Genomic DNA, 12,054 nt, shown 5'->3' with positions numbered 1-12,054 from the left:
AGAAGAAGGTTGGAGAATATAAAAAAAATAAAAATCAGTGAAGAACTTTAACATTTCACACATTAATGGAAGCGCAAAAGGTTGTGTGTGAAGTTTCAATAGAACAGCTGAGTTCTGATACTTCAGAAGTATTTGGTGAAAGAATAATTGTTCCAGTCAGAGATAACCTTGAGAAGGGTCATGTCATTGCAGGAATTAATCACAGAAGAAGAAGGCAAAGATACTTCTTACTGGCTGAGAAATATTGAAGCCCTGAACGAAGCGAGCCTGAGCCAGAGGGGCTCTCCGGTTACGCAAGAGCCGAGGCTTCTGAGGCCTAGGACGGCCTAGGACGTGCTTGCCGGAGCTGAAAGTATTTCAGTCAGAATTAACCCTAAAAAGGGTTGTTCGACTCTGAAATTCAGCCACAAGTAAAAGCGCTGCTGTAGGAAGGCATAGCTGTCACAGGGGTGATCCTAGCTGAGGTGTAAAGTGTGCCATCTCCGTCAAGGGTCCTTCTCGCAGTGGAGCCTCACATTCAGGCGGCCATCTTCCTTCGTGGCCAGACCACGCCACGGGTGTAATCATTTTTATTGTATTTCGTAGAATGTATTCAATCACTAAGTGATACTAAATGTAGTATACTGTGAAGTTTGACCTATTGTATTTGATGTATAATTTATTTCAGAATCTATATTTGATGAGCAAATGTAATTTTTTAAGACATGTATGACTTGGAAATAGTATTAGTAGACTTAAGGGATATGGATTATCCTTTTGCAGGGCACTTGGTATCCCTGAAGTGTTATATAGTTAGGGCACCTCTGATATTGCAGCAGAGAGTATTGAGGATGTAGTATTCTTCAACAGTTGTGGAGTATAGGGCCTTTTTTTAATTAAATCACAGGGGTAGGGCATACGGTTTTGAAGGTTACTCATGCATTTATGTAAAGTGAGACGCACCGATGGCATGGCAGTTTTTAGTTCAGGGATTCTACTGCCACTTGTCCTGCTAAATAGACAACTTACAGGTGGCATACTGTGTATTTCTGGAGATTAAAGTAGTGTAAGTCAAAACAACCAAGTCAGGAGTATGGAAGATCCAACCTCTACTAACTTTGCAGTCCACAAAAACAGAAACCGATAGGTGCCAGATAATAAAGAGGAAAGTCAAAATCTGTACTGATCCGTGCATACACTGTTGTCACAGAGTTAAAGGTAAGCCTCCAGGCTTTTGTAGGTGTTGTGACAAGTTATTCTAGGATGTACGGTGCAGTGAGGCTGATAAAAGTGTTGCAGACTGATGTAATGAAAAGTAGTTATGCTGAGGAGAACCTGAGTCTGAAGAAGCTCATGGTCACTCACATTTCAAAAAAGCTTAAAAAGATTTCAAGGAGCGGGGTAATGTTTTAATGTTTTGGCAGAGCTGTGCCTCATCTCTATATGATTTTTATAGCAAGCCATGGTTGCCAATGCTTTTCAGACAAGATGTGGAGGAGTGCAGGTGGCAAGGGCAATCCGTGCAAGCCTCTGCATCTAATCTTGATGGTGTACAATAGAAGGAGTCCAGGTCTACAAACGTGAGAAATAAAAGAGGCAAACCAAGAAAGATGAGTTTACCACTCTGATTACCAGAACAGCAGAGCAAGGTTTAGAGATCTACCCTGTTGAGCTTTACCAGGATAAAATAATCTCCTTCAATTGTTGCCTTTCCAGACTTTCAGTGGGCAGTTTCCAATCCTTAGCCATGACCGATTTCACACTGTAGTAGGTTTAGATGTGTTGATATGGTGGGGAAGTTTTCAATAGGTTTGAAGTTGCTGATGATTTTTTTGCACCGTAATTTTCCCTTTGTAGGTGTCGCCTATGCAGCGCGCATGTGCTTCATAGGAAAAAGACCTTTAGAAATCGATTCAGTTTTGAGGTAAAAAACGTGCACGCATTGCACTGCTTTGAATGGCAACGCGTGCACGTTTGGAGATTCCCTTGCGGGAGCGAGCTTTCAGACCATTTGTTTGTAATTAACAGACGGTTCCTGCTTGCTCCCGCAAGGAAAACAGGCGCAGACCCCCCTCCTCTCTCCCCTCCCCCATCTGCCTTTCGTCAAACTTTTCTTTAAACTTTGATTGCGAGGCGCACGCGCTTGTTTTCTTTCTCCCCACTTCTCTTCTCGTTCTGTTCCTATTCCCCATTTATCTCTCTCTACTTTCCTGGCTTTCTTTCAGTCTCGTTCTGTCTTCTCTTCAATCTATCGTTTTTTTTCTTTCTTTCGTTCTTCCCGCCATCTCGCTGTCGTCTCCGTTCTTTCCATTCTCACACTGTGCCTCATTATATCTCCTCTCATTGCCTCTGTCTCGCTTTCTGCCTCACCCTCCCTTTCTTTTTTCTGTAATTTCTTTCCTCTCTTCTTCCACTCTCTCTCCCCTCCTCCTTTCTCTCCCACTTTCACTTCTTCGATCTTTGTCCACCCTTTCTCCCTCTGTTCTATGACTTGGTTACAAAGGCACTAACAGTAACGACTGGAGGGGAAGATATTAGACACCAGAAGCCCGACAGGAGGCAGAGACTTTTTAAGCCGCTCGAGAGGTCAGTCAGTTCAGCGCTTGCTTTCGCAATTTTTAGCCTGCAGGTCTCACTCAGACTGAAATAACAGATAAGAACGGCTCATTCTATAAATATTATGAGGTTGGTGAATTCAATCCCGTTCACCTGGGTTACAAGAACACGTGCTGTTCACAGTGCCATGAAATAGCAAAATACGTCATCACTATTAACCATACCTGTTAAAGTCGAGGGCGTTGCCTCCTTACCTGGGAGATATTCAACTTTATGTATTCAAGTCTCTAGGAATTAGGACTGGGCATTTGTGCTTCCTGCTTACACATGGGTGAGGATTTCTAAAGAAGTCACTTTTGTGATGCAGTACAAGTTTGACCTGTGCACGAGCACCTTTATAAAGTATGGCAGATTGCTGTGCTTTATCACACGAGTGCCCATGTAACACCTTTGTAAACGTGGGTCTTAATTTTATGAACTGACGCAAAGCCATGCTATGACTAGTCTCCAGGGATTCATGTGAAATTGAGACGGCATAATTTGCACAGCAGGCTTTATATGCAACAGGTGAGCTGTTCTTTGTTTATTGTGAATTTCCTTTCCGTTCTCTTTGTTTCTGTGGAACACCACATTTTTTTAAATGCGTTGAAGATACACAGTGCTAGTGTTGTCTGAGGAAAAGAGTCACTACACGTGTGAGGAGACAGAGTGTCACCTTTAGTGTGTTCTTTCATCTTTGAAACATTTTGGGGCATCTTTCACAAAGATGTCATGTATCTTTGTGGCAATGGGTTAGGGTAGCACGTCAGCGATTCAAGGTTTGGTGCTGCCCTTGGCTGCATTATCCAGTTGCTGGACCATATGGGTGAATATAATGCTGTTCCAATTCCATGTGCACGTCTGATCTGTATAAATACCTCTTTTCATAAACTAATGAACATAGTTTATATAATCCCTGTGGGCATAAACCTTTAATTTGCAGAGATGTATGACAATTCGGCTTATGTTCTAGTAGTATATGAACATTTTGTGCAACATTTGGGGTTTGCACATGTACATTTCATAATTCTGGAAAATCCATGTGGTGTTTCACAAAAGCATTTTTTATATTTTCTTTCCCATGGAAAACATTTTACTTTGTGATATATTACGAAATCATCATCATTAGGCTTTATTTCGATATGAAAAATATCTTAAAAAGCGGTACATAGACATAAGAACAATAAAACAGTAAAAGGAGCCAGTACATAGAAAATAGCCATACAATTCATACTACAAATGGCCCCAATAAATTAAATAAAATTATTTTAAAATGGAGATTAAACAAGATACAAAAGCCTAGCTGATCTAATGCGCCAAGCCCATCTTAGGAACTTGGCTAAACCGCAAGCAAAAAGGGGCCCGAGGATCGGTTTTCAGTATACGTAGGGCCTCCTTGTAATATCTTGTTCCAAGTTCTCTACATAATGGTTTTAACCATCTGTTGCGGGGAGCTACGTAGGCCGGACATACAAAGAACAAATGCGGAACTGACTCTATCCTATTCTCACAGAATGGGCAGGAAGAAATTGTTTGGGCCGCGGCCTTCCACCTAGAGGTTAATTCCCCGACGGGGAGTAGGCCTATCCTAAATTGGAAGTACAGAGCCCTATCCATACGCTTTGTAATGATATCCAGATATGGTTCGCCAAAAGGCATGTCTTTTACCAAAAGGAAGTCCAAGGTGGTCCTGCCCAAGTTGGCATTGCTAGTTCTGCCATCAGCTACCCAACTCCAGTATATTTTCTTCAGGACAGACTTTGGGGGGGGGGGGCAGTTCTATTGTCCCAGGCATCGCCAAGGCCTAAGTTGACGAGAAGACGCTTGACTTCCCTCAACCAATGGATCTTGGACCAGCCGGGTGACCCCAACACATCGGTTAAGCCATCTGCGTAGCTAGACATTTCTGGGACTCTCCAAATTCTCGCCCATAAAAGAAGAGGGCGAAGCCTAGCCTGATCACTAATTGATCGAGTACCCATATCTAAAAGCAGTGGGAGGGTTGGGGTACTATAGGGGAGCCTCATATTACGAAATGTGTTTTTTATGACCTCTTCCCACACTTTCCATGCTTCCTACTACTGTATTGTTTACTCTAGGCATATATTAGAAGTGAAGAAAATTGTGGGTAAAGTATTGCAAAGGTTTGCGGTAATGCAAAACGTAGGCTTCATGGGTGTTCGTTCTATATGCATTGCACACATCTATGAAATTCGGGTGAGACCACCTACTTCCCCTCCCTAGGGTGTAGCTTTCAACTGCAGAAAATCCTCAGATCTCGCACATTGTCTGCACTTATAGCTTCACATGTGAGTACCCACAGATCCTTACTTATCATTCATTCTGATTTTACTTGCACAAGGGCCACATTTCCCTCACATGAGTTTGTTGTGTGCAGAAAAACATTTGTGAATTGAGTCATCTGTTTCCCAGGCATTCAATTTCCCCATGTGTGTACTTCTGCAATGCCCTTAGTGTCCCAGTCAGGTCTCGATGGCTCAGTGGACTAACGCATCCACTGCAGGGATCTGTGTTTGATGTCATGATCACTGACTGGTACAAGTCTGCAAGACCATTCAGTTCCATTGAGTTGGGAAACCATAAACATGTTTTATCTCTCAGGAGTACTAGGATATGCCTCTTTTTGAACATGTCTGCAAGTACACTGGTTATATTACTTTATCAAGCAGAAGACTCAACTTTTTAGTTCTGCACACTGTCACACAGCGTATCATTGGCCAAAAAGTCTCAACACAGCAGTGCTGGCACTGCATTGGCATAGCCAATAGTTCTCGCCTTTGGGACCTTATAAGTGTTTAGTTATCCAGCACAATATCCTTGGTGCAATAACATCAACTGTTGCATGGCTAAATACATAAAGGGTCCCAAAGGCGAGACCTATTGGCTATGCCAATGCTTGTTTTTTTAAGGGTATTATTTTTGTGGCTGCCCATGATGCTTCATCAACAAGTAGTTTTGCAGACGTGCTCACAAAATACAAATGCACAATACAGACACTGACATTACTGAACCAAATAAATGTGACTAGAATCCTCGCATGTAGCAATTGTTTTGAATGTCATTTATCCACTAAAACAACCACTGTTAAATGTATCATGTTTATTCTTTCCATATTCCATCAATTCATAGTCCAGGATTGCTCTCTACCAGACTTGAAGCCGGACAAATGATGCAAGCACACCAAAGTTCTCATTTCAGATCTTTCATGCTTCATCAACTTCCATCATTTAGTAACAAACCAATTTCTATATATGAACATCTACATTGTTGGTGCTCAAATAGCTTCACCAACTACATATGAGGTCGAGTATAGCAATAAAAATGTATTAGCTTCTTCAGTTATTCATCCTTACAAGTTTTTTTGTCACTATGGCTACCAGCATTCCCACAATAGTTTTCACTCGTTCAATAGTGTGAACATGTCCACGTATTTCCTTCTGCTTCAAGGAGCACCCAGGCACACCTTGATGAACAACTCTGCTAAACAAGAACACTTAACAAAATAAATGAAGTCTCACTCAAAGGAAGAATAAGCATTAGTAAAGCTGATAAGTTTCATGCAAGTATTGTGTGGATCTGGAATGAGCCCACCACATAAATGTCTGAACCAATTAGTTTAACCAATGCTGGTTTGTCCAGAAGCATGTGGAAGCAAGCACAAAAAAAAGATCAGACAAAAGGATGTTACAGAAAATGATTTATTTTTTCAACGTTTTCCCACAGAGCCACCAGGTGGCTTACTTTCTGATATTAAATGTAGCAGGATTGTTGGAAGGGTAAAATATTCATGGGGTATGTGGAAGATGGATGCCATTTTTAGTCAGTGGGTGAATACTGCAACAACACTCGGGAGGGAGCTCTGACAAAAGCATTTGATTGACAGATTCTACAAAAAAGAAAGCAACCCTTTTATAAGTTTGGGTTTTGACATCACAGCTGTATCAGAGGTATTGCCTCTCACAAACAGTGAACACTCTGGGTCCGCTCTTTTCAACCTCTGGCTTTTTTGACTATCCCATTTTAGCCGTTGGCTTAAGACTTTGTGATTCACATCTTGGCTCAGCCCACAGGAGTTACTTCTCTCCTTCCACCTTCAATGGGATGTTTAAGTTGAACTCCAAGGGGAACTATTTTACAACTATAGGCCATGTTCAATCCTGCCCCTTCCACTTACCATCTTGTGCCCAATCGCACCGGCTCAGTCCTTCTGGTTCCCTTCACTCTTTACCATGTATCGCTTTTCCATTGCACCCGCCAGTCACCCCCTCTTTGTTCCTTCCTCCCACTTCTTCCCTTTCCACTGACTAGCCTCATTCTTTCCACACACCTACCTATCCTTCCCTTCAGGCAGCTTTTCATCACAGCTTCCGTTTCTTGCCTACAAACAAAACTATGCATATATGAAAGGGTGCCTTCATTTCGATACAGACCTCTTTTTTAAATGATGTTAAAGATCAAGTGGCAAGGGAGCCTTTATTATAGCCCTTCATTTCTTACCACATAATGCAAACTAAAGGAGGACTTTAATGAAGGCCCCTCTTGCCTTCCATCATTTCTAAGACACAGACACACAAATAAAATGATACGAAGACAAAGAAAACCTTTATTCTAGAGAACCTTTTGTTTATTAAATTGGTCTTGCTTGTCAGTGTTAGCTCTCCAGTTCTACCGAGCCACCAGTCCACTTGATTCAAGATGTAAAATAGAACCTCATGCATTACAACAAAGCCAATAGAAAACAGTGCCACTAAAATATTCGAGTGGGAGGATCCAAGATGTGACCGACAATGTCTCAAGTCAACTGCTGGAGGTTGTGGAGAAAAATAAACCAGTGACTGAAGGCATGTAATGCAAGTAAGAATACAATATGCTCGCTTTGAATGCTACAAGTACCATATAAGTCAAGCCTAGAAATTAGAAACAAATGCAGTATTCTTTACTGTGTGATCACCCTACGGAATTTCATTGACTTTAATTTCGGGTTGGTTTTGGTTAATAAAATTGCCATAATCTCATAGTTATTACCAGAGTTTAATAACTTGATACTTATATTAGGCTATTAAATGGAATGGAAAAAAAGACTTTGGCGACAAAGGTGAAGTACTCACTTGGTTCCAAATAGCCCTCACAAGGTTCCGCTCGCAACCAAGGTTTGCAGTATTGACTGTCGTTCAGTTTAGGAATAAATGAAAAGTGGCAGGTGACCTGGCCATCATTTTTTATCTGGAATTTCTCCTTCTGAAGCTGTCTGAATTTCACATTTTGAAACACAAACTGTGAACAAGAAGGAATAATTAAAGCAGATGTAAACCAGATGTGATAAATTATGAAACAATTGGCGCTGTGAAGATGTACACTGCTGGGTTTAACAACCAAAGAAGGCTATGAAATACAGGAGAAAGTGAAATATTTTTGTGAGTCCAATCAGAAGTACATCACACCCAAGTCAGGAAAAACACACAATTACTCACAGAAATCTATTTGCGAATCTAGCCTAACATTATTAAAAACATCCAATGTGAGGCTAGATGGCATTTCCACTTAATCACAGGAAACAATTTCTAAATAGATTTAGACCTCACAATATTTAAACCAACACAAGACCTAAAAGGAATATGTAATTCAAAAATAACACAATCAAATCAGTCAGTAGTACTACATTCATAGATCTCTCTTTCAAAGTAGCATGGATAATGTGATATGTGTTCTCAACTGTAAGACGATATAAAAAATTGAATCCATTTCATTGAGGGTGAAGTCCTTAGCATCACATTTACTGTGCAAGTTAGGGGTTGTGCTCCTAACTATAAATTATGAAGGTCAGAGGTTTTTCGGTTTTAATTGGGAACCGTAAGTGCAGGCACTTGTGTATATATATATATATATATATATTCACTTAAAAAACCATAGGTTTCACACGTTATAGTTAGGTGGACATTTCACTCGTGAAAAACCAATGAAATTCCACCATTATAGTTAGTTCAGCTAACTATAACTCGCGCGCCCGCAATCCAGTGCTCATGACGTCACATATTTCATCACTCATGACATGGTCAGTGGCATCACTCATGACATCACTGATGACATCATCCTTGTGATAGAGTGGCGGTCGCGCGAGTTATAGTTATCTGAACTAACTATAAAGGTGGAATTTCATTGGTTTTTTACGAGTGAAATGTCCACCTAACTATAACGTGTGAAACCTATGGTTTTTTAAGTGAATTTGCAAGGTTTTTTAAATGCTAATTCCTAACTATAACGTGCGTGAAACCTAGGGTTTAAGTGAATTTGTACGGTTTTTTAAATGCTAATTTAAAAAAAAAAAAAAAAAAAAATTTATGGTTTTTCTCCGTGCACGCACCGCGCGATTTAAATAAAATAAAAAAATGTTTTTTCACCCTTCGGGGTCCTTTAGGGACCCCCTGACAAAGGCTACGGGGTCAGGAACTCTCTACCCTGCCCCCTTTTCACGTTCGCCACCTCTCTTTTTCACTCTCGCAACCACAACAAACAAAATGGCGGCCGACACTTCCTGATTTCGACCGATTCGAACGTTGACTGACATGTAACAACCAATCAGAATTACGCTCGCGCACGTTAGGGTGCGTGCTTATAGATATGTATGTGCTTTTAAATGCAATTTTCTCAGGAACTACTGAACAGATTGACTCCATATCTGTAAAAGGCACTTCCCTGACCTGAGGACTACCTCTCTGCCAAATTTCAAGTAATTCTGTTCAGCCGTTCGGGCTGTACCTTCGACTAAACGTCCTATGGGAAAATGCATGGCGAAAACGCATTTTGGGACCTCCCTTTTTTCTCGGCCCCCGCTTCACGAATCCCCCCCCCCTCCCCCCCCCGGCCGAGACTTTCAGGGTAGGAGCTGAGCGGAGCGCCCCATTAGTTTTGAAAATTTCGCAAGGATTCGTCAACCGGCGCCAAAGTTATTCAAAATAGAATGTTGCGGATTTCCTATGGAAACACGGTCCTAACTATAACTATCTACTGGCGACCGCCAGTAAAAAAATATATATATATATATATATATATATATATATATATACACACACACACACACACACACACACATACACACACACACACACATACATATATTGTCACTGAAATAAAGCATTCGCAATGCAATCAGTCTCGTCTTCGGGACCTTATATTTATAAGGTCCCAAAGGGTCCTATGCTGCACATTAGCCTGGGTGCTGAAAGATCTACTGCGCTTTAATATGGAGGCAAAGTAATCACCAAACTGCGTGACACGCCAGGTATGAGAACACATGGAGAGAAATATTGCCTTTCAGTGGGAAATGGTATAGTCCCAAGCTCTGTTTTTAATATAATATAAAATCAGGGCGTTGGGTGGTCATATTACTGAAAATACAAGATTTGAAAAAAATATTATTGTCTACGGGTGCTTGTGGAAGACAATTTCTATGGACTGGAATCTAGAGAATGCTAAAGTGATTCTGGTATTTTACTGACCTCTGCTGGTAATTTTCTATCAAGTAAGTTAAATAGAGGCAGTTGCCAGAAAAATTAAAAAAACTAAGTCCCTCAGCAGAAAGCAATTCTGTTATTTTACTGACCTCTACTGGTCGTTTTCTATCAAGACAGATAAATAAAGGCAATTGAACACAAAACAAAGTCCCTAAGCGGAAGCAGACACATCCGAGGGCTGATCTCCAGAGCCCACAAAGTACATACACAAGTATATACTAAAGTATATACAAGAGGTCTTGAATGCTCGATCTCAAATCAAAGGTTACAGGGACGTTAGTCTCAGATTTCACTCATACAAAACCAGTGAAATTCAGCAGCAATAGTTACCTGAGCTAACTATAGCTTATGCCCCCGCAGTGCACTGCTTATGATCTGACATATTACATCACTCATGACATGGTCAGTGACATCACAGATGATATCTCAAATAACATCACTCATGACATCATCCAGTGACTGCAAGTGTTTCTAAGAGTTCATGGGTGTTAAACGTATATACTAACCTACAACAAGAGTTAAACTAGTATTCTAGGTGCACTACTACAAAGTGATACTACTTCTGACATATATTAGGTGAGTGGCTGTGTGTCTGTATGTATCCTTGTGTGAATGGGTGTGCAAGTGGCTGTATGGGTGTGTAAGTGGGTGTGTCAATAGCTCTGTGGGTGAGAGAAATGCTTTGTGAGTGGCTGTATTGGTGAGTGGGATGGTGGGTGTAGCAGTGGCTCTAGGTGTGAGTGTGCGGCGGTGTGAGGTGCTCTATGGGTGGGTAAGTGGGTGTGTAGAAACTGTATGGGTGAGCTGATACTTGAGTGGGTGTTTGGTTAAGTGAGTTGGCGTGTGAGTGGCTGTATTGGAGAGTAAGTGTGTGTTAATGGCTGTATAAGTGAGTGAGCGGATGTGCAAGTGCTTGTATGGATGTGTGAATGGGTATGTAAGTAGTTGTGTGGGTGTGTGAGTAGCTGTGTAGGTGAATAAGTGTGTGTGAGGCGCTCTATGGATCAGTGAGTGATTGTGTGAGTACTGGTGTAGGTGTGTGAGTTGGCATAGAAGAGGTTGTATGGGGGTGTGAGTAGCTGTGTAGGTGAATAAGTGTGAGTGAGTGGCTCATTGGGTCAGTTAGTGTGTGTGAGGGTTAGTGTGTGTAAGGGTCTGTGAAAGGGTATGTGAGTGCTTATGTGAGTGGGTGTAAAAGAGCTTGTATGGGGGTGTGAGTGGGTGTGTCACTGGTTCTGTGGAGGTCATCAGTGATGTCACTGACCATGTCATGAATGATGTAATATGCGAGGGCATAAGCAGTGCATTGCTGGATGGTAGGCTATAGTTAGCTTAGACAACTATAACTGCTGAATTTCACTGGTTTTCTACGAGTGAAATCTGAGCCTAACTGTAACGTCCCTGTAACCTTTGTTTTGTTAAGTGAAACTCTATGGGTATTTTTTAACTAGTAGTCGCGTTTGCAGAGTGGTGGAGAGACAAGGTGGGGCCTCCTACCAGCTCTCAGAAATCACACTGTATGGTGCTTACTAGACTTAACAGGAGGGATTCTTGGCCCACAATGCCCCTCAGCTGCCAAGGGGAATTCATCCCCCAACTAGCCCTGCACCAGGAGGTGCGTTTGCAGAGTGGTGGAGGAAAGGGGCAGTTGCCTCCGACAACCTCTCAGCAATCCTACAGTGTGGGACTTATTGGATGTAACTGGAGGGATAGTTGGCCCCCATTGACCCTCAGGAATCAAGGGGACTTCATCCCCCAACTAGCAGTGAACCAGGAGGCGCTTTTGCAAAGTGGTATTGAATGGGGGCAGGGCCTCCGGCAACTTGCCGGGATGCTTTATGTCCATTTTTATTTTATCAGGGAAGGTGAGGACACATGGCCCCCCCATCTCTGGGCAGGTTTGGGCCCCAGGGAACCCATCCCCCAGGGCCAGTCCTTTTTGAAAAGG

At 41.9% G+C, this 12,054-nt stretch overlaps 1 protein-coding gene across 3 annotated transcripts in view; it reads right to left on the bottom strand.

The window, feature by feature from the left end:
- OCRL (OCRL inositol polyphosphate-5-phosphatase) overlaps positions 1–12,054 on the bottom strand; it is a 566,508-nt gene that overhangs the window by 170,195 nt on the left and 384,259 nt on the right. For all 3 annotated transcript variants that reach the window (XM_085607761.1, XM_085607762.1, XM_085607763.1), the window contains one exon: positions 7,704–7,869. In XM_085607761.1, the coding sequence (XP_085463887.1) occupies positions 7,704–7,869 (166 nt within the window). The remainder of the gene's footprint in view (positions 1–7,703; positions 7,870–12,054) is intronic.

Source organism: Triturus cristatus, chromosome 5_2 (genome assembly GCF_964204655.1).
Source record: "Triturus cristatus chromosome 5_2, aTriCri1.1, whole genome shotgun sequence".
NCBI lineage: Eukaryota > Metazoa > Chordata > Amphibia > Caudata > Salamandridae > Triturus > Triturus cristatus.
This window is presented reverse-complemented; position numbering and strand designations above follow the sequence as displayed.